The sequence below is a fragment of the Varanus komodoensis genome, unplaced genomic scaffold (genome assembly GCF_004798865.1).
Source record: "Varanus komodoensis strain SLA01 unplaced genomic scaffold, ASM479886v1 scaffold10, whole genome shotgun sequence".
NCBI lineage: Eukaryota > Metazoa > Chordata > Lepidosauria > Squamata > Varanidae > Varanus > Varanus komodoensis.
In genome coordinates, this window is record NW_025335269.1 from 15,726,018 (window position 1) to 15,748,732 (window position 22,715).

General features: G+C 42.0%; 1 protein-coding gene across 1 annotated transcript in view; it reads right to left on the minus strand.

Annotated features, from left to right (window-relative positions):
* BMPER (BMP binding endothelial regulator) overlaps nucleotides 1–12,914 on the minus strand; it is a 187,664-nt gene extending 174,750 nt beyond the window's left edge. The window contains exons 1-2 of the mRNA XM_044419150.1: nucleotides 12,785–12,914; nucleotides 11,086–11,171 (exon numbers count right to left, since the gene is read on the minus strand). Coding sequence (XP_044275085.1) covers nucleotides 11,086–11,171; nucleotides 12,785–12,914 — 216 coding nt within the window. The remainder of the gene's footprint in view (nucleotides 1–11,085; nucleotides 11,172–12,784) is intronic.
* Between the last annotated feature and the right edge of the window lie 9,801 nt (nucleotides 12,915–22,715).

Here is a 22,715-nt window from a genome sequence, read left to right on the forward strand (position 1 = left end):
CGAAGTTGTAACAGCGGGCCTCCGAGGGTGGCATGAGATCTTTCTTTGGGTCCGGATGTACTAGCCCCTATATCACCCGAAAGAGCTCTGCCGGATGGCATTGTGAGGAGGCAATGGAAGCGGAGAATAATTTCTTCTTCACCGCCCTCACCGCCACAACATAGGTCTGATAATGGGCTCTTAAGTGTGTTCGGTCAGATTCATCCCGTGATTTCCTCCACCTACGCTCTAGATGTCTCCCAATCCACTTCATCGCCCGTAGTTCAGGTGTATACCAAGGGGATGAACAGGCTCTGCCAGGTGGGAGAGGACGCTTAGGAGCAATCATGTCAATAGCCCTAGTCACTTCTCCATTCCATAGTTCAACCAAGGCATCGACAGGAGCACCAGCCTTATCAACCAGGAAATCCCCCAGGGCCTTCAGGAATCCATCCGGATCCATCCGGCTCCGGGGGCAGACCAGCACAATCAGGTCCGCACCCTTACAGAGGGAAAGGCTGCTCTCGAGCTCAAACCTCACGAGGAAGTGATCTGACCATGACAGGGGTGTCAGACACAAGTTCCTCACCCTCAGATCACCCTCTTCCTGCCCCGTTGAGAAAACCAGGTCCAGAAATGTGTCCAAGTTCATGGGTCGGGCCAGTGATGGTGGTGTGTAATGGACCCAAGCCAATCAAAGAAAAAACATAGTAAAGGGAACATTTTCTCCAACTACATGGACTTATAACTTGTTCCAACAGGGCTCTCCTTATGTTCTTAAGACAACAAAGGAACTGCTTGAAACTATTTCAGGTTAAAGCACAAAGTTACTTTTTTAATTATATTAAAACAGTGGCCATTTCAATATTCTTGACAAGCAAAACATTTCATACAAAGCCGTGTTTATTTTTAGAATATTTTTAAAGTTTAATCATGAATTAAATTTATGAAGCATCCACCTTAAAAATTAAATATTACAATGTTATGGAGAACAAAAAATAAGGTTCCCCCCCCCCTTTTAAGGAAAATTGACTGTTTTTATATGGCAACATCAGCAGAACACCAGATATCCTGCAACTGACTTACAAGATTGTAATTTTTAAAAAGTCTATTAGCAACTCAATAGAAGAAACTTGAAAGCTTATAAAGGAGTATGTACACGTAACTGTATGCCTTTAAAATGGAATTTTGATGTCGAACCTTCTCTTTAACAACATTGCACATGGCAATAACTCTTTCTTTAGCACAGACCGAGACCCATTTTGCATATAAAGGAGAAAGATTCCAGAGACATTTGCAACCTACAGTACATTTTCCCATTTAGTTTATAGTATTTGGTGGAGTGCCCTTTGCAATGTTAATTCTTTATTCATTTTAACAGTGTGTGTTTGATTCAGATTTCTGGAGCCCTTGATTATGCCAAGGCCTCAAATCTTTGTTAGTTGTTCCCGCTGAAGCTCAGCACCAATTGACTAACCTTGTTTCCCCAACAGCAAAATCTGTGACTGTAAAGCAATCCAGTGTTAAATACATTGCATCCTCTCACTGTGATGTGTGATATGTCAAATAAGCAGATTACTTCAAACCTAGAAAGAGCTGTTGTCCTCTGGTATCACATTTATCAGTGGATGCAGCTTTACTGTATAGCAAAATCCTGCTATGTTACAAAATGCTTTTTGCAGAATTGCTTGATTGCTGATGTACACATTGGAGCTCCTGGGCAGCAAGTTTGTTTATACCCTGGCAAAAAAACAGCGGCAGCTCTGTGGAGGCACCACTTGTCATGCACCGAATTGAAGTTCCATTGAATTAATGGAAGAACGCTTGCAGAGAGAAGAGGTCTGTGTGATCTGAAATTTTAAGCTAACCCATTCCCTATCTGATGGGAGGGCCCCAAGTAGCTTCCTCCTATTGGGGAAGCTATCCAGACTTCTACAGGGAACCATCATTATCATGCCTACTCAGTATGTCTCTAAAAGTGTTGGGAAAAATATGTCCAGTAGTTTTACTTTTCTGTTTGAGCCAGGAACAGATCTCACTCAAGACATGGCCATTGTTAACAAGATAAGGTTAATGCCGATGAGACTGAAAAGACAACAGTTAGAGACCATGGAATTCTGAATAGTGAAACTGGAATTTAAAGTGGGCAATATAGCATGGAATAAAGGTGTTTGGATGTAAGAAATAGGCCTTTGTTCTAAAATCTTCCACGTGAAATTGCCTTCTAGCTAAAAATTGTCACATATGAGCTAGCACAGCTCCAGCTTATTTTGTGGCAACTAAAAACTAGCACTGCTAAAATGCTTTTCTTTTATTTTCAAAACAGGAAATATCTATGGGCATTCATATATAGTTAGCAATGGGTGGATATGGCAGACTGGATTCAGTGATGTCATTCCATTTGTACCACCTGCAGAAGCAATGCTTTCATTCTTGTTCAAGTGTCAAATTCACTATTTGCATTCTACTTCCACAAGTTGCATTGCAAGCCATTCTACAAGTGACCCCCCAAGGTATACAACTCATCATACCTTAAATAGGTTAGGTGTCATTTGTGTTAGTTTCCAGTTGTTCTGCTAGAGACTGTGCAGTTGTTAAAAGAATGCCACCACTTGTAATGTTTCCACTATTGTAACAATTAATACAAATAAGTATGTTTGATCTGACTAACACAGGCACAAGCCACCTGCCATAATGAGATTACATGTTATTTGCAGTCCCACGATTCGATTCCTCTATGCTCATTCAGAAAATGAGGCGCAGATATGAGCAGCTTCAAGGCTGAGCAGAAGACTCTGTTGGGGGGGGGGTGACAATTAATCCTTTTGGCCATTTGTTTATTCAGCATTATCCCACAGCTGTTTTCCTGCCTACAAGAAGCGGGGTGGAGCAGTGTCTCCTTGTATCATTTCCCCAGCAGGGAGAAAAGTACTTGGGGGTAGTTTTGGGTGGACAAATGACAAACATGGAACGATCAAGCACTCCCCTCCGCTGTTTTTTGGCCAGTATGGAAGCAGCAGCAGCAGCAGCTTCTCATTTAAATAAAAGCAAACCAAAACCCAGTGAGGACAGAATTACAGAACTATATATCATGTGCAGTTTGGTCCTCAATTTTTGGATTACCTTTTGAAAAAGTAATAGGTAGAAATCTTCCTTCCCAATTCCTTATTGAAATTTGTTAGCTATTAGAAAGAAAAGGAAGCTCCCTCAATAAATGCTGATTGTTAACCAAACTAACAAATCTAGTCATTTCTCTTTTTTAATACCAGTTCCCATTAGCTGCTCAAGCTCAATTTCCTGTGATTTCTTCCATATGCTCATTAATATTCTATGCAGCTAAGGCTGCTTTTTGTGTTGCAACCATACTACGGACATTGCTTAGACAGTACAATCTTCAGTGCTTGACTTTTTAAAAAGATCAGTTTTGATTTTAGGACAAAGGCTTAAGCGACAAAACACCCCTACAAAAGCGACTATGCTAAAGCAACTCCATCTGCTTTTACATCCACCCTGTGCTGGGCAGACGGTGAGGTGTACTGCACAAGTTATCATGCAACAAGCACTGGTACCATTGTGAGGCATGATCTGGGCAACTACAACACCTGGAGCCTCGTCAAGGAATGAAATAACCTGGTCCTGGTCCAGCCTGAAGTTGTAATTTCTACCAACACTCCAACACTCAATTCTGTGTACTACAACTGAGTTGTGGACCACACTAATTATTCCTCCCATTATGAAGAAGGGCAAGAATCAGAGAAATTTAAATCTTGACTGCAGTTAACTCAGCTGAAAATCCCTGACAAGCAACTCAATTTTGCTTATCTTGCTTTCAGCTAGGAATCTATCAGCATGAGTATATCGTTGGCGAACATTTAAATTCTTCCTGTCTTTATTTGTGCATCCTTCTCAACATTATAGTTCACGTAAATCATTCATATATTGGTCTACATAAAACCTGTTCCAGATACCCTCCTGCCTCAACATGGTTTCTGTTTCAAGCACATTTTGTACGTTTGTGGAGTCATTTAAATGAAAGCACATATGGTCACGTTTCTTCTCTGGGATGCACTTACCAAACTCTGATCAAAACCTTCAGTATGTGGCAAAAGAAGGATACTGCTAAATACTGCATAGGAATCAGAGACAAAAAAGGATTATTCTTTATAGAGATATAGATGCTGAAACTGAGAGAAAATTCAATTCAGTTGTTCTTTTGGATTATGTACATCAACTCTTGAAATTACGTGTAGCAGGAGAAATGAGTATGAAAGTACAGTTCGATGATTTGCTTTTATTATGTACTATCTCACAAAATTTCATCTGGGCTACATTAGGCCTTGACACAACAAAAAATCTGCTCCTGATGTACTATGTCCATAGCTGTTTTTACCTAAGACATATACCAAACAGTTGCATTCAGACCAGCCTGGGCATCACTCACAAATGAAGATTTGTGCAAAAGAAAACAAGTGGGTTTGCTACAGGGGTTATAGAGCTTTAAAGAATTTAAGACTGCAAAGAAAGTTTTGGGATTTTTGGTAGACAAAGTTAATTTTTGTTTTATAAATTCATAACAAGTGCAAGGAATGTTAGGTTACCTTCATTCTACCTCTTAGGTGGAATACAAATACTTGTAACAGTGAGTTTCACATCATTTTTATAACTGCAAAGTTGAATTCTACATGGCACATTTGGATGCAGAAATGGAAATTTAAACTATGGAATGATGTTTCATGCTGAATAAAACTCATGCCAAGCAAAGCTCCAATTTCTCGTTTCCTGAGTGCCTGTCTCCCAACTTCTCTCATGTTTCCAACGCCAGGTTACACTTTCTGGCTCGCATTGGTTTCCTTCTGTTCTACATTTAGGTGATAAAAGGGTGGAAATGACAATTACTGCTGCTCAGGTAAACTTGGCAGGCTTAAAGTTGTGGGGGTTGGGAGAGTGGAAATTGGTATGGATGTCATTTGTCAAGGTCCTCTGGCTTTTATCAATGGTTGCTTCACACATATACTTTGCTCAGGCATTACAACAAAAATGTGCAGAACAAACAAACCAGAAGTAAAAACTACGCTCCATTTGTGGAAATCTTAATTCAGTGAAAAGCTATTTTAAGCAGGAGAATTAAGTCCCACGATTCAGTGAAAAGCTGTTTTAAGCAGGAGAATTAAGACATGAGAAATCAAGCTCTTGCAACAACAATTTTCTAAGATTTATGGTGACATCCCCAAGATATGGTGAGGGTATATGGTATCAGTGCCAGATTTCCTTCTTTTGAAAATTAACCAGGTCCTAGTTTTCACTGAGATCATAAATCTGTATCTGAGCTGTACCACTTCAGGCTCAGGTGGGAGCCTGACTACAACTCTAAAGAAAAACTCCCTATGTATACTCTGGGCTAGAACTCTTCTTCTTGGCATAGTTTTCTGTGCAGAGGGATTTAGTCACTTAGTTACTTGTATCAGTCGACCGAGCACCCACCTGCAAGGAAGTCTGACACTGGTTTACCACCTCAGTTTCTGCTAGTCCAGAAATGTAATATATCTCCTGTTCTTCTTTGGCTTCTTGCATTTATGTGATCATCAAAACCAGCTAGAAGACCTGCCTATCACTTGTGGACAAACATCTTTTGTGCCAGAAAAATCTTCATGGCAGAAGAGACTGCCCCTCATCTTGCGCAACAGAATGCCTATATATGTTATCACCCCAGTTGGAGCAGCATGCTTAAATTCCTCCCTCTCTCCACTCTAGTTTTGTTCTAAAAAAACCTAAAATCTAAAAACAGCTTATGGGAAGATTATTCTTGGATCCCAGCTGCCATCTGGTAAGATACTCCAGTTTTATGTAGACAGTGACACATGGGATGAAATTATAGGGTTCTACCACCACCACCACCAACACCACCCAAGCTTAGCCCTCACAGTCATAATCATATCCCAGGATTTAAAAAGAAAAAATAATAATTCAGAAAAGGCTAATTTTGTGGAGGGTTCTCAAGTGCTTATAATCCTGTAGTTACATGCAGGTTCTCATTTCACCTCTTCCTCCTATGCTCTTTTAAAGATAACAGTGTACCACAGCATGTTTAACAAGATGTGAGAGAACACCCCACATGATCTATTTTCTGCACATACAAACCCAGCTAAACTTTAGAGTAGTTTATTATGCCTGTACCTATACAAGTGTTAACATGACATTATTCCCTTTGGTATATATTTTTCCTGTTGCCAAGAACTGCCTACTAAACAGGTTCCCACATATACTCAGCAACACTGCAAAGCACTTCTTTTCACACATTCCTTCAAAACCCCAAGTTGGAGGACAGGTTCACATACTTGTACATCATTTCAGTATTCTACGCTTGATGACTGGCAGCTAAAGGCAGGAACTAATTTATACTGGATATTATCATGTTTGCATTGATATTAAAATGCTTACAGCATTTCTTCTGTGGTGTCACATTCAAAGATGTTAAAGTTAAAATTGAAAAAGTACAAATATTTATTCATGTAGAGAACCAGTGGGGCAGAGTAATTAAGAGTTTTGCACTGGTCTTAGAAGATATGGATTCCAGGCCTTACTCAGCCATGAAGCTGACTGGGTGACTTTGGGATGGCCACTGGACCTCAGTCTAACCTATTTCACAGGACTGCTCTGTGAGGATAAAATCGAGGAGGAGGACTGTGTAAGCTGCCATGGGTTCCTTGTAGGAAAAAAAATCAGTATAAAACTGTAATTAATAAATGTGTATTTATGAACCAGTCCTACGTCTGTATCCATATTCCTCAAATCCATGGCCTAACCTGATGATTCAAAACTAGTTTTAAAGGCACTGAACATGCCTGCTGGGAGTCCAGAGCTTCTTGGAGAAGCAAGGGTGGCCAGATGTCCCTTGTCCCACGCCATGAATAAATGAAGATCAGCTTGAGATGTTCCTAAATAAAACTGTGTTTGTTTCTGTAGAAAGGTAAGCCCTGTGCAAATGTAGGGAATGCCATACGACTGTGATGGCAGGCTGCACTCTCTCCATGTGGCTGGTGCTCAGGAATACAGCCGAACATTTTGCACGGGAACCTACATATGCAGGTATGATTCACATGAGTTGTACAGATCATGCAAGTTCCAGCTGTTGGCACAGATTCCGTGCCTACACTTCCATATACACATGAGCACTGGGCATCATTAGAGGTGGGGTTCATGCCCCCACAATGACAATTCCACCCAGCCTCTTTCCTACATAGGAAACAACAACAGCCTAAGACAATATACTTTAATAGTCACATTTTGATTAAGTCATGCAAAATTATGATAAGCAAGCGAACACTGTACACCCTCAAAGAAGAAAAGGCTCTGGAGAGAAAGAACAAACAGCAGTTCAAGAAAACAGAATTAAGACAAGTGCTTTAAGAATTAAGACAGTTCTACTGAAGTGAAATTCTTTGGGATGGATCTAGACTTAATCATGCTTAGAAGAGATCCATAAATTAGTTGTGCCTTACATGTTCCATTGAATTTAATGGGTTGGCTATACACTTGAGAAAGTTGGACTCCTTTGTGCCAGAATATACAGTTTGGCAGGCGAATAGTCTAGGATTCTATTGTCTGATTTTCATTCCTGTAAGCCATTTAGAGCAATCTTACCTATAGTGCTTAGAGTTTCTTTGACACAGAGTTTGTGTGAGACCTATTTGTTGTTGTGACTGTATAACAGTGTAAAATATTTGGATGGAAGGTGCTATTCCAGTACAAATCACTACCCTTGCAAAAGGTCATATAGAATTGATTATCCAGACACGCACATGCATGTACACAAACACATATGATACAGAGTCAGTTTACATACCCACTTTTTAATATATAGATCAGTCAACAAGCCCAAGCTGCTTTTTAAAAATTCTTGGTGAAAAATGTATCTCATAATTTTTTTCACTTTTTAATTTGATTTTAATTTAATTAAAAGCAGAATTTGGGGTAATTATAGCTTAACAAAGAATTGCAGGCCATAACTTCATCTAAATGGGTTCCATACCTTTTGGTAGTCTGCACTGATGACATGTTCCAGCTTAAATCAGTAAGACTGTATTACTGGAAGTGGTTACCATATTTAAAACCAGAACTAACACGGAGGCTACAATTCTGTACGGCCTTGAAAACAAATTCCATGAACTCAATGGGTGTTACTTTGAGTAGATACATACAGGATTGCATGGTTTGGATCTTTTTGCAGATGAAACTTACACCAGCTCTTGCTTTCATCTCTTTGCAATCCAAATATAAAACCTACATGGGAAAGAAAATTCATTCACATTGCAAAACTCTACTTCATATGCTCTTCTGGATCAGAAGTTAGCATCAAGCTTCTTGTGTGAAAATTTCCTGAGCTTTGGCGCACTAGTTGATGCACTTCTTGGCACAATCTGATTTGTCTCTTTAATGAGGGCTGTTCTGCAATTCCAAAATTGTGGAATGTTAAAATTAAACAAATGAGTTCTTGTCTAAATTCAGAATTTTTAGTGATTCACGTTTTTTTTTAAATAAATCACCAGCAGAGCAATTCTTCAAGCTGCTCATTATGTCTAGGCAGTGATATGATTTTTTAGATCCCTAGTCATGAGGCTGGAAAACCTCTCCGACCTCACAGGTGGGGACCTTTGCTTGCATCCCACTGTATCCAGCTTCTCTTCTGAGATCATAAAAGCAAGTTTGGAGAAGGGTCACCCAGGGGAAAGAAGTTGTTGTTGTTGTCCACACAGTGACGCCTATAGAAATTGTGTACATACAGGCTTTTTCCTATTGGGATGGCAAACGATTTTGGTGTGTTGGTTTGTTTTTTAGTACTTCTTAGGCACAGATAAAACTACATAAACAACTAAAAGGGCTATGCAAAAAATTAGAAATGGGTAAACCCCACCAAAGGCAATCCTATATTCATCCCCAAAAAAGAACTGACAGGATATCCACTAGCAGAAAAGGAAGTGTGGAAGAAGGAAGCAGAGGCCTTGCTCTAAGCAGCTTCCAGATGTACTACTGACTGGCCCAGTTCACACAACATGGCCAAGCCATCACATGTTATAAACAATGGTGCATCCCACTGCTGTTTTGAATATGCAACTTGCAATTGAGGGTTGGCCTGGGGGATGCAAAGCCAGCCACTGTGGGTTATTCCATGTTTAAACCGCCCAAACATGACGCTTGATTAATAGTAAGGTTATGTGAAAGTTGTTTAACCCTCAAACGACTAACAGTGACTGAATTCACATGACACAATACAACCCCAGACTAGGGCTGCATATTCAAAAGGATAACTGTGACCATGTGACACAGACATTACAACTCATTGTGGTTTATTTAACTCCAAATAACTCATTCTTTCATACAGGCAGAGTCACCGTTGAGAAATGTGAAATGCAATAGTAGAATGGGTAGCCTCACTTGTGTAGAATGCTGTTCCAATGTGGATGCATCTCAGACCAAGCTAAAATTTGTCAAGGATCAAGAGGCAGACATCAAAAGCCTGGTGCATAAACTGTGGCTCAGATATAGATAGCAGGATCTTAATACATTTGAGAAAGAATGAAGTAACTACAAAGGTACAAAGTGGCTGAGGCAGTCCAAACTGTGAAACACAAATTTACAGACACACACAAATGACATAGTATTTATTGTTACAGGTTACTTAGGAGGAGCTCATGCATATTTTTGAATTATTATTAAAAGGAAAGCTCTTATCCCTGAGATAGAATAACAGAACACTAAGCAGGAAAATAGCTGTTCTGAGATGTTTGGAACAAATATGATGGTCAGTGCACAAATGTTAGCCAAGGCACCTGTTTAACACCTTACTTCAGTTTTAATTGGAACACTAAGTGGGATTAAATATCAACCACACAAACTATTGGTGAAATATGCTGATACAAATCATACAAAAACAGCTGACTGCACACATCTTTAAGATAAGTAAAACCACAGGCAATTTGTTATATTTCACTTTCCCCACCCACCCATTTTTTCCTCCAGTTTCTCTTCCTTCTCCGAAATTACTACCAGCATATTGATCCAGAGGTTTTCATGACTCTCTAAATAATGGCCAAGCACAACTGCCCTTGCTGGGAGGCAAGCTTCAGAAATGGCACCATAGTAACAAATATATAAGACTGCCTTAATTTTTTGAAAGCAGCAGTGACCAAGAACACCTATCTCCATTTCTGACATGACAGGTGGAAAATAATGTATTTATGGCCCAAAAGCATTCTGTAAGATATGTTCCCCAGCTTCACTTTCCAAAGTCTATAAACACAACTATTTCTGCTCTAGCTCCCATGTGATTTTGTGTTGGAGAACTTTTTAAAAAATCTTTTCAAATTGCTTTCTAAATATTACTGCTGATTTTTCTGGGCCCTCACAGTCTGGCTTGTAGTATTTCTACTATGAAACTGAGCTCCACTGTAAGAGTAAGGGGGTATTTCCTTTGCTGTGGAATACAAACCAGGGTCATTGTTAGCTAACAGGGAATCTGAACTTCCCGAACAAACAACAGTCCGTGTCATCCTCAGAGAGCAGTTTTTTGATAGAAGTATCATGTGTGCTGGCATTGTCTTTTTATTACAATATGTCTAGCCAAGAATGCAATGCCTGAAAGTATACCATACTGCATTTTGAAAAAGGACTTGGACGTCCCAACCACCTGGATTGTGTTCTCTTACTGACCTGTTGTATCTCTCATTATATCTCCAGAGCCAATTTTTGAGCTTGTGCTGAAATAAGCAAAGACTCAAACTAAATGTCAATTCCTTCCTTCTTCTTGGCCATGAACACAAACACTACAAAGAATGTTCAGCAATGCCTCAGCACCATGGACACTAGGGGGAAACAATTTCAATCACAAACACATCTACATTCAGATATTCTCACAATGTCATGGGCAAAGTCAGTTGAAAGATTTCTGTCCAAGCTAAAGTCAAGGATACAATTCCATGATTATGAAGTGGAAATTTTTGTAGCCAGTACAGCAGTAAGATAACCTCTGGCTGCACAAAGAAAAAGATAAGCAATATTTGATTACATAAGACATTCTCGTTTGATCTTATCAGTGGAATTCACACTTACCAGGCAAATGCACATTATGCAAGGATTGTCTGTGATAAAAGGGATCTGTAGAACTTCTCCCTCGTTTTCACATTTTGCGACAGAGCCTGCATGGAAATTTAAAAATTAATACTTTTTCCTCACTTTGTCCATTCAGTGCTTAGCTTCAGAACCGAGTTAAATAGTCTATGTTCAGGATTACAGTCAAAGTTTGCAAACCTCACCATATTTATGAGAAAGCAAGTCCCATGGAAAGGAACAGAACTGATTTTTCAGTAAATTTGGCTTTTGCTTTGATTCAGCTGTATGTACTATATTTTACTATTTGTAAACTTAAAAATGCTCTTTATTATTACAGGAGGAGAGAGAGAGAGATCAAAAGCATAGGCAACAATCATATTGGCCTTTGTCAGTTAACAACAATCTTTCGCATTCATTGTAGGCATCATATATACATCATATATATTCAGCAGACAGGGATATTTCTCAATGACTTGCAAGATTATCTTTTAAAATGAAATGTGGGCAACTCTGATAAGGATCTGACCTGTCTGTAGAACGAAAGGCGAGAACCCCTATTGTTAATGTATGTGGATCAGACCAAAAGAATGAAATACCAGCCTTTCATTCACCAGCATATTTGAAACATCAGCATCAACTTGCAAAATAAATCCAGTTAGGCAAAACCTCCCTGATGACCATACCTCAAACAGTTCTCATCCACGGAAACCATTTCTGAAAACTTAGCACTTCGCACAAGGTCTAGAAACGGACTTAACATTTCCCTTTAGGCACCAGGTGTCATGAACAGAGTTGGGGTGGAAGGGGTGAGTCGCTCACCTGCCTGAAAAAAAATTTACTTTAACTATTGAAACAATTGGTTTTGTTCGTTCGGCAGAGCGGGAGTTGTCCGCACCACTGTTGTCCGCACAATGGTCTCTTAGGGCAACTCTGTAAATCTGCTACTTTTCAGGATACCAGGAGAGTATCCTGGTATACTGAGCGCCTGCTTCCTAACTCAGTATTAGCCCTGTGTGATGATCCAATGCGCGGCTTGCTCTCATGCTGGTGCAGCGCATCCAGTGATTATCGATCTAGCTGGCTGCTCAGGTCTACAAGAAATTGTCCTCGGAATCCATCAGGAGGCTGCGGGGGCAGTCTACACTTTATTTGGCACCATACCCAAGTTTGACACTTCAAAGGGAGTTGCAGTCAATCGTGGCTGCCCGCATAGGATCATTCCGGTAGGATATCCCTATTTCCAAAAGTGAAGAGCAAGAAAAAAAAATCTTAATGGATGTTTAGCTTCAAAAATAATTTCCGAAAAGACCTTATTCTCGTACGGGGTCTACACCTCGTCATACTGAGAGTAGAATGAAACCAATAGGACTTGCACCAGCTGTGTCCAACTTCAGTCCCAACGATGTCAATGGATCTACTGTCAGCAAGACGAAATGTGGTTCCAAGCACTTAACTGCACGGCACTCGTGCGCTCACAACCCTACCCCGGCTATGCTTTTGCTCCCTGCATCATCTCTGCGTTTTCCACTGAGGAAGGAAAGGAAGAAAAGCAGTGCCGCGCACAAAAGCCATTACCTGCTCCTGTTGCACGCGCACTGCACGCGCAAAACTTTCGCACGGCGAGGTGGAGGGCGAGCGCGTGCGACCTTCCCTCCCGTGCGCACTGACCTGCACTCAGCATCCCCTTCCTCATCCTTACCTGTCAGGAAGGAGGAAGCCCGGGCCATGGGGGGTCCAAGGTGGTGCAGCAAGAGCCAGGCGGCGAAGGCTAGCCGCGGGGAGCGGAGCAGCTGAGCCACCGCTCGGAAGCTGCTGGAGAGCCAGAGCATCGTCCCCCGAGAGACGAGCGCTCGGGTAGCTGCCGCAGCCGCGGAAGGAGAGCGTGGGGCTGAGCGGCGCGTGGAGGAGGAGGCGGCGGCGGCGAGGAGGACGAGAGCCCGGCAGGGAAGTTTCTGCTGGGGATGCAGTGGGAGGGCAGAGGAGGTGGGAGGGCTGCGCCGGCTACTCTTGCTCCGAGTCCCGGCCCAGCTTTGAGGCGCTCTCCTGCCCACCGGCCCCTCCTGAGCGGGATATGGGTGGGCGACGGGGGTGGAGGAGACGCCAGGCTGGGCGGAGCCGCCTGGCGGCTGCCGCTGCTGAAAACACCCCGCCTCGTGCACTGACAGGAGCCGCGGGCTGCTACCGCAGACCCTCTTCTGTCCCCGGCCAGCCCGGCGCGCGCATGCACGCACACACACGCGCATATATAGATATGCGCGCGCGCGAGCAGGCAGGCAGGCACGCACGCACGCGGCGCCGCCGCCGCCGCACCGCTACCGCCGCCGCACCGCCACGAGCGGCGGGCCGACGCCCTTCGCCTCCTGCTGCCAAGGCGTCGGAGGGCATTGGCTCCCCGGTGGGAGGCCAGGCCCCCGTCGGCACCTCCAAGGAGAAAGAGGGAGACAGAGAGAGCGGGAAAGGGGAAAGGCGGCGGCTACTAGTTATTAATTGTTCTTTTCTGTCTTCTCTGGGAGGAAACTACGGGAGCCGCACCGAGCGCCTGGGACGCCCCCCGCCACCGGTCCCGCCAGACCACATCCAGTATCATTCGGGAGGAGGTGGTGTGACGGGAGATACCCAGTGTAAACATGGGAGGCGGGAGCGTTGAGAGAAGAAGCTCGCATGCCAGTATTTAAATATGCTATAGAACGGTCTATGAAAGCTTTAAATAAATAAATTTATATCCCGCCTTTTTGCCTCGTGAGGAACCCAAGGCAGCTTGCATAGCTCCCTTGCGCTGCATTTTATCTACAGAACGCGTGAAGAAGGTTAGGCTGAGAGTAGCAGACTCAAAGTCACCAGTGAGCTTCCCAACCGAATGAGGACTAGATTCAGGACCTCCTGGGTCCGTAGCCCAACTGTACCACCATACCTCACTGACTGTCCGTATTAAATTTGTTCTCAGGTTATCACCTCCTAAGTACAGTTTCAGCCTGTACTTAACCCTGGAATACTTTAAGCAAGAATTGGGGTAACACAGCATTCCATTCATTCATCAATTCATCAGTAGAAATGCCACCACTGGTTAAGTAGATTCTAAATATACAAACAGTGAAAACTCCAGATGGAAGGCAGCCATCATCATCTTCAAAGAGGCATACTTAAGAGAGAAAAGAATCTCTTCCAAGGTTCTGACTTTGCTAAGATTCTAAAAGTAATTGAAACGGGAAAGGTGCAACTTATTTTAGATCTCATTTGCATATGCAAATTGAATCAACTAAAATTCAAACAATCAACAAAAGCTTGTTTAGTTAGGTGAGTACCATAGCAAGAACAGTCTTTTCCATCACCAATTATAAGCAATGAGAGCCCCAGACACCAGTGGTTGGAGAATTTTTAGATCAGGTGGATCTTTTTTCAAGAAATTAAGCATGGCATAGAGACTAACATGTCGTTTATTGTTTAATACTCAGCTAAAGAGGCCAAAAGCTGGAAAACTCAGGAGGGTGGTTGATTTTTTTAATGTGTATTTTGTTTCAGGATTTTGATTATGCAGGTCCTCCTGGAAATTTCTTGGAGGATGGGATATAGATGGTCATGATAGAGAGACAGAGATCGGAAAGGGAGAGAAAAATCTGTTCTGGTAATACACTCCCATCCCCATTCAGATGCTTTCCTTGTGCATCTTTGTTTTTTCAGAGCTTATGTACCAAATGATAGTAACCACTAGCAGGGCTCATACCACCCCACCAATCTCTGGATAATATAAGGAGGGCATGGGACTGTACTAGCAATTTTGGATGAGAATTGCTCTGTGATGGACTATCATGAGCACAGATTGCAATACCACATGCTAACACATTTGGGGTGCATGATTTGTCTCCATGCTTTGTCTCCTTTTTATCATATCCTCAACAGAACTGTGAAGTCATTTTTATTCCCATTTCCACAGATGAAGAGAGACTAATACAATGCTCTTTTTCATACCCATACCATACTTGCTGGGCCAAATTTCAGTGAAGGATTCTTACATCCATATTCAATTTCTGTCAACTCCACCCACTTCACATTTCTTGGTCTTTTTTTTTTTTAATATACAGGCATTTCCAATGGTGCTTGCAGCACATTGTTCAGGCACAGGACCAGAACTGAGTATTGGAAGGTATTTTCAATGTGAACTTCTACCCGGAAAGATGTGGGGTAATTATTACCCTTTCTAATGAATAAGTAAGAACAAAGCCCTGGCACTCTTAAATACATAGTTAGAAGGGGGATGGTTACATCTCTGCTTACATCTCTTGTTCTTCTACCCTTCCTTGGCATTGCATTTTATAATGCTGCCACTACCCTTGCAATTTTGTCTTCTGCATCTTAATGCACCTGCTCCAGGCGGCATACTTTTCATTCGGTCTTCATCTTAACCTCCCTTTTGTGCTGAAGGTGCACCCTCTTCTGCACTGGCTGATATTTACATCACAGTATCAATACAACTCCTGCAAAACTCTGTGTGGTGCTTAAGTTACTGTAAAGTTCACCTTATTTGAGATTTTTTGCTGTACTGACAAAGAATCATACAAAATACTTTTACCAATGAACTGAGCCAGTAAGATACACTTAGTTTAACTCAAGTAAAGTCCGATGCTGTAAAGATCTATACTCCATAGGAACCTGGAATGTAAGATCCATGAATCAAGGCAAGCTGGATGTGGTCAAACAAGAGATAACAAGATTGAACATCGACATCTTAGGAATCAGTGAACTAAAATGGACAGGAATGGGTGAATTTAATTCAGATGACCATCAGGTATACTACTGCGGGCAAGAATCCCTCAGAAGAAATGGAGTAGCCTTCATAGTGAATAAAAGAGTAGGAAAAGCAGTACTGAGATACAATCTCCAAAATGACAGAATGATCTCAGTTCGAATCCAAGGCAAACCATTCAACATCACAGTAGTCCAAGTCTATGCCCCAACCACTGGTGCTGAAGAGGCTGAAGTTGACCGGTTCTATGAAGGCCTACAACACCTTCTAGAATTAACACCAAAAAATGATGTCCTTATCATCATGGGGGATTGGAATGCTAAAGTAGGAAGCCAAAAGATAACTGGAATAACAGGCAAGTTTGGCCTTGGAGTACAAAATGAAGCAGGGCACAGGCTGGTAGAATTTTGTCAAGAGAATACGATGGTCATAGCAAACACTCTTTTCCAACAACCCAAGAGACGACTCTACACATGGACATCACCAGACAGTCAACACAGAAATCAGATTGACTATGTGCTCTGCAGCCAAAGATTGAGAAGCTCTATACAGTCAGTAAAAACTAGACCAGGAGCTGACTGTGGCTCCAATCATGAGCTTCTCGTTGCAAAATTTAGGCTTAAATTGAAGAAAGTAGGGAAAAGCACTAGGCCAGTCAGGTATGACCTAAATCATATTCCTGATGAATATACAGTGGAGGTGACAAATAGATTTAAGGAATTAGATCTGATAGAGTGCCTGAAGAACTATGGACGGAGGTTCGCAACATTGTACAAGAGATAGCAACTAAAACCATCCCAAAGAAAAAGAAAGCAAAATGGCTGACTGAGAAAGCTTTACAAATAGCTGAGGAAAGAAGGGAAGCAAAAGGCAAGGGAGAAAGAGAAAGATACACCCAATTGAATGCAGAATTCCAAAGAATTGCTAGAAGAGATAAGAATGCCTTCTTAAATGAACAGTGCAAAGAAATAGAAGAAAACAATAGAATAGGGAGGATCAGAGATCTCTTCAAGAAAATTGGAGATATGAAGGGAACGTTTCATGCAAAGATGGGCATGATAAAGGACCAAAATGGCAGGGACCTAACAGAGGCAGAAGAGATTAAGAAGAGGAGGCAAGATTACACAGAAGAACTATACAAGAAAGAGCTTAACGTCCCTGATAGCCACAATGGGGTGGTCACTGACCTTGAGCCAGACATCCTGGAATGTGAAGTCAAATGGGCCTTAGGAAGTCTGCGCAACAACAAAGCTAGTGGAGGTGACAGCATTCCAGCTGAGCTATTCAAAATCATAAAAGACGATGCAGTAAAAGTGCTACACTCAATATGCCAGCAAATTTGGAAAACTCAGCAGTGGCCACAGGATTGGAAAAGGTCAGTTTACATTCCGATCCCAAAGAAGGGCCATGCCAAAGAATGTTCAAACTACCGCACCATTGCACTCATTTCACATGCTAACAAAGTGATGCTCAAAATCCTACAAGCTAGGCTCCAGCAGTATGTGGACCGAGAACTACCAGAAGTACAGGCAGGATTTTGAAGAGGGAGAGGAACTAGAGATCAAATTGCCAACATACGCTGGATCATGGAGAAAGCTAGGGAGTTCCAGAAAAACATCTATTTCTGCTTCATTGACTACGCTAAAGCCTTTGATTGTGTGGATCATAACAAATTGTGGCAAGTTCTTAAAGAGATGGGAGTACCTGACCATCTTATTTGTCTCTTGAGAAACCTATATGAGGGTCAAGAAGCAACAGTGAGAACTGGACACGGAACCACTGATTGGTTCAAAATTGAGAAAGGAGTTCAGCAAGGCTGTATACTGTCTCCCTGCCTATTTAACTTATATGCAGAGCACATCATGAGAAAGGCGGAGCTAGATGAATCACCAGTTGGAATTAAGATTGATGGGAGAAATATCAACAACCTCAGATATGCAGATGATACCACTCTCACGGCAGAAAGTGAAGAGGAACTAAAGAGCCTCTTGATGCGGGTGAAGGAGGAGAGCACAGAAGTTGGCTTGAAACTCAAAATTAAGAAAACTAAGATCATGGCATCCGGTCCTCTCACTTCCTGGCAAATAGATGGGGAAGAAATGGAGGTAGTAACAGATTTTATTTTCCTGGACTCCAAGATCACCGCAGATGGGGACTGCAGCCAAGAAATTAAAAGACGCTTGCTCCTGGGCAGGAAAGCTATGGCAAATCTAGACAGCATACTAAAAAGAAGAGACAGCACCCTGCCAACAAAAGTGCGTATAGTCAAGGCTATGGTTTTCCCAGTTGCAGTGTATGGCTGTGAAAGCTGGACCATAAGGAAAGCTGAGCACCGAAGGATTGAGGCCTTTGAGTTGTGGTGCTGGAGGAGACTCCTGTGAGTCCCTTGGACCGCAAGGCAATCAAACCGGTCAGTCCTTAAGGAGATCAATCCTGACTGCTCTTTAGAAGGCCAGATCCTGAAGATGAAACTCAAATACTTTGGCTACCTAATGAGAAGGAAGGACTCCCTGGAGAAGAGCCTAATGCTGGGCACAATAGATGGCAAAAGAAGAAGGGGACGGCAGAGGATGAGGTGGCTGGATGGAGTCACTGAAGCAGTTGGTGTGAGCTTAAGTGGACTCCGGCAGATGGTGGAGGGCAGGAAAGCCTGGAGGAATGTTGTCCATGGGGTTGCGATGGGTCGGACACAACTTCGCGACTAACAACAACAATGCACTTAATTATACAAAATAAAACTAATTCAGGTGCTTTCTTTGGATGCTGTTCTTGAACATAATTATGACATCTGGAACCTCATATGAACTTGTAAAATAAACAACTTGTTTCTTACATCTTATGAATCTGTACACTCTGTAGCCAGATTGCAGAAGCCTATGATTATAGAAAATAGGTTTTAGGACATACATTGCACATCTTTGCATTATGGGAATGGTTAGTAACATGCAATAAAGCAAAAGCAGAACAGCTATGTTTCCCACAATATATTGTGAAAGTGCTAACGCTACCAGTATTTCCATTCAATCACATTTACTGCATCCCACCTCCTTCCAATGCTGCACTATTTCCGTACATTACTGTTTAGGTTTATTGGTAGCTTTTACTTAAGTAAATTTAGACAATAATTGATTTTTGTGGCATCTCTGTGGAAAGCTTATTTTAAGCAGCCATTCTCTGTCGGTCCATTCTCTTGAAGATGTAACAAATCAGAAGAAGAAATGGAACAGCAGAGAAAACTGATCATTAATTCTTGTAGGAAACTCACATTTTATGTTCCCTGATTTCAGTTGCATCAGGAAAAAAATCCATACAAATTTACAGCCTCAATCTTCAAATATCAGGTGCTAGCTGGTTAGGAAGCAGTCTATTTATTTTTTCACTTGTTGCCTTTGAAATTCTGATAGAGGTAAAGCTATTCACCGAACAAAGGTTGAATGTCTATGAATTGGGACCTAATTCTTTCTTCCCAGAAACTTGAGTAAGCAATGCCTAATGCAAAATATTTTGTTAAAGGTTGTGTTAGCTTGGGGTGCTGGGAAGTATGAGAGCCAAACTAGATGTGGTGTTATTCATGCAATTAAAATTTATGTAAGAGTTTTCCTTAAATTAAAAAGCAACTGCAACAGTGAGGGCATGATCTAGATTTGGATCATAGGGTAGGAGTAGAGAAATTTTACTTGTTATCCCCACCATGGCCCTGATCCGGATTCTCTTCCCACCCCCAGCTGCTTCTTGAATGTTGCCAACACTACTCCAGCTTTGGCTGTTGAGAGCAGCAGAAGGCTAAGCACAGAATAGCTTACAAATTAGTAATATCTTGTAGATAAGCATGGGATTCTGCATCATTTTGGACTTAGGCTATAAGCATAGCCTTCTGGTATCAGGAAATGGCCCATCTAGTCCAGTATTCTATTTCCAGCATTAGTGCTGGGAAGGCTGCAGTAGAGCACAAATGTTATAGTCCTCCCTTGCTATTCCCGCCTCACCACCCAGTAGCAATGGGCCATCATAGAAGATGGGGCTACAGCCTGCCCAACAAGTTAAAGAAAACCCAGTACTTCCAAAGACAGCCTTATCCACTCTGATGAAGTCATTTAGAAAGTTTCTCCTACTGTTTAGTCAAAATCTGTTTCCCTGCAACTTTTACCCATTGGTTCTTGTTCTACCACTGAAGCAACAAGAAGCACCTTTGCTCTATCTTTGACATGTGAGCCTTGAGATATTTGAACACAATCATGCCTCCTACTAATCCTCTCCTGGCTAAACATACTCAGCATTTTCACGTGATCCGCACATTATGCTTTTCTGGATTCTCCAGGTTGTCAATGAACCTCTTAAAAATGTGGTAGCCAGAACTCAACACAGTACCCAAAACAAGCCTAACATGGTACAGAGCAGAATGGTTCTTATGATCCGGACACAGCATTTCTCTTAACAGAGGCTAAGGTTGCATTAGGGGTTTTTAGCAGTGTCTGAGCTCCTGGATGTGATCCATTAAAACACTAGGATCTTTTTCTTAGATATTGCTGCCAAGCTAGGCACTGTCATATTTGTGCCTTTGATATTGTGCTGTACCTAAATACAAGACTTATCACATTTCTTTCATTTCAGTCCAGTGTTCCAGCCTGTCAAAGATTTCCTTGAATCAGTTCAGAAATCCATTCAAAATTTCCTCGGGGAGTATAGATCAGGAGGAAAGGACACTAATCTGTTGGATGAGTCTTAGCAGTCCAGCCATCTCACATGTTGAAATAAATAACACGCCACTAGGGCTGTACACTTCCCAAGCACACATCTTCACATAGCAGCATGCATCCCTCCCAGCAAGGAGTTTCCAGCAGACACCTGCATTTTTGCACGGGTGGGTTTTGTGTACAGATAAATGGCTCCAACGGGATCTACCACATTTACAGACATTTTTTCCTTCAAGTAAAAATACCCAAATGAAATAACAACTCTGAAATGGGTGCTGAACCCACAGACCCTGAATCCCTGTTTTATATTCCTCCCTAGACTCCAAACCACCACATGAGGGGGTGGGGAGGAACGATGCCCCTCTTCTCAAGTTCACTTCCCTGCTCCTTCCTCTACCAGGAAGAGATTCCAGGAACCACAGACAGAGGGCAGGAACCATAAAATTCTCTGAGAGCAGCTGCCAAACCATGACCTGGAAGACAGTCTGGTAGCTGCAGTTAAGGGGCTGCATGGCTCTGCTCTCTGACCCCTGCTTCTGCCAGGTAGCACAGCATGCACTTTTTAAAAGTGAGATGAGAATTTTCTGGGCCGGAGGTCATGATATGAGAGAAAAGGGACACATTAAATAACTTGTAAAAGCAAATGAAATTGCCTGAGTGGGGGAAATAGTGGAGGTAGGACACACATTTAAAAGAACAGCTCTAAAGGTACTCGTAATTAGAACGAAGGAAGGGATGCATGTGCACAAACGTCACTCAGTGGCAGTGCATTTGTGTTTGTGCAGACATGTATCTGTGTGTGTCAGACAGGGCTCCGGGTGCCATGCAAGGTATGGCCCTCAGAGTCAAAAAGGTAGTGCGTTTCTGCTCGTGAACAACTTTACATACATAAATAGCATGAAACTGTAACAGCAAAAACCTTAGAATCACCACTTGCCATACTTCTGAAAATGGGTGCTTGAAGACTGCGATAACTGTGAAAATTCAGAAGGAAGAAGGTCTTCCTTCAGATACTTTGATGCCAAGATGTTTAGGGCTTTTAATATGAAAAACAGCCTCTTGGCCTAAGACAAGAAAGATATTGGGCGTAAGTACAGCTGTTTTTTAAAGAGTGGTGAGATATTGTTCAATGACTGCTTCCAGTTAGCTTCTGTATTTTGTAAAAATTAGTTTCCAAGCCATCTTCCAAAACAGACAGAAATCCAACACATGCCAATAATCCAGTCAGAAGCTGCCTACAGTATGGATTGGCCAGATCACATGGAAGGTTTCAGCATTCCTGAGCACCAAGTTAAGTAGTGTCAAGATTTTCAGTGAGCATCAAGAAGTTCCACATGCCAGATGGAAACCCCACCATGAGGAAAGGTTGCCAGATGGTTCCTATCAGCAGTCATAACAGTATCAGGTTGTAGACATCCTAGATCCCAATCTGCCCTGCAAATGTTTGGGACTTCAGCCCCAGCCAGCACAGGTAAAGCTCAAGAATTCTGGGAGTTGAAGAAGCATACCAAGTTGGCTGCCCTTGACCTAAATAAAGCAGGAAGCTCATTTCAAGACATGAATGTTTAGCTTGTTATATATCCACTTAACATCTAGTACTTGTATCTTTAGCACTTTAATGGTATTGCAGCATTTTTACCAATTTTCTGTGACTTATTTTGCCACTTGATACTTACTTTAGACTGAATTTTGTCCCTGAGTCTAAATGCTTGGAGATTAGAGTATTGTCCATCTTTCCACAGCCTAGCACCTTCGGTATGTGTAAGTCCCATAATGCTCCTATAGTCCAGCACATCTGAATGAGCAACTGGCTTAGACTGTGTCCAGTCTGTAAGAACAAGACCAGGCTGAAATCCTGAAGACCCCATTTGGAGAATGTGCCACTAAATGCAGTGGGACATTTCTGAGTGAGCATGCATAGAATGTGCTGTCACAGCCATAATGAAATAGCCAGTGAGTGAGCATATGAGGCACAGCCATTTCGGTGCAGTGTTACAGCTCTGGAATGCTCTTCCAAATGAAATCTGTCAGACCTCGTCCCTATGATCCTTACTACAGAAATTGAAAATCTATGGTGTTGACAGACTTTTAATGCTTGACTGATTTAAAAAAAAAAACCCTGTCTTGGTTTGTCTTAATTTTTAAAGTAGGTTAAGTTTTTTAATGGGGTTCATTGCATTTCCATTACTGTATTT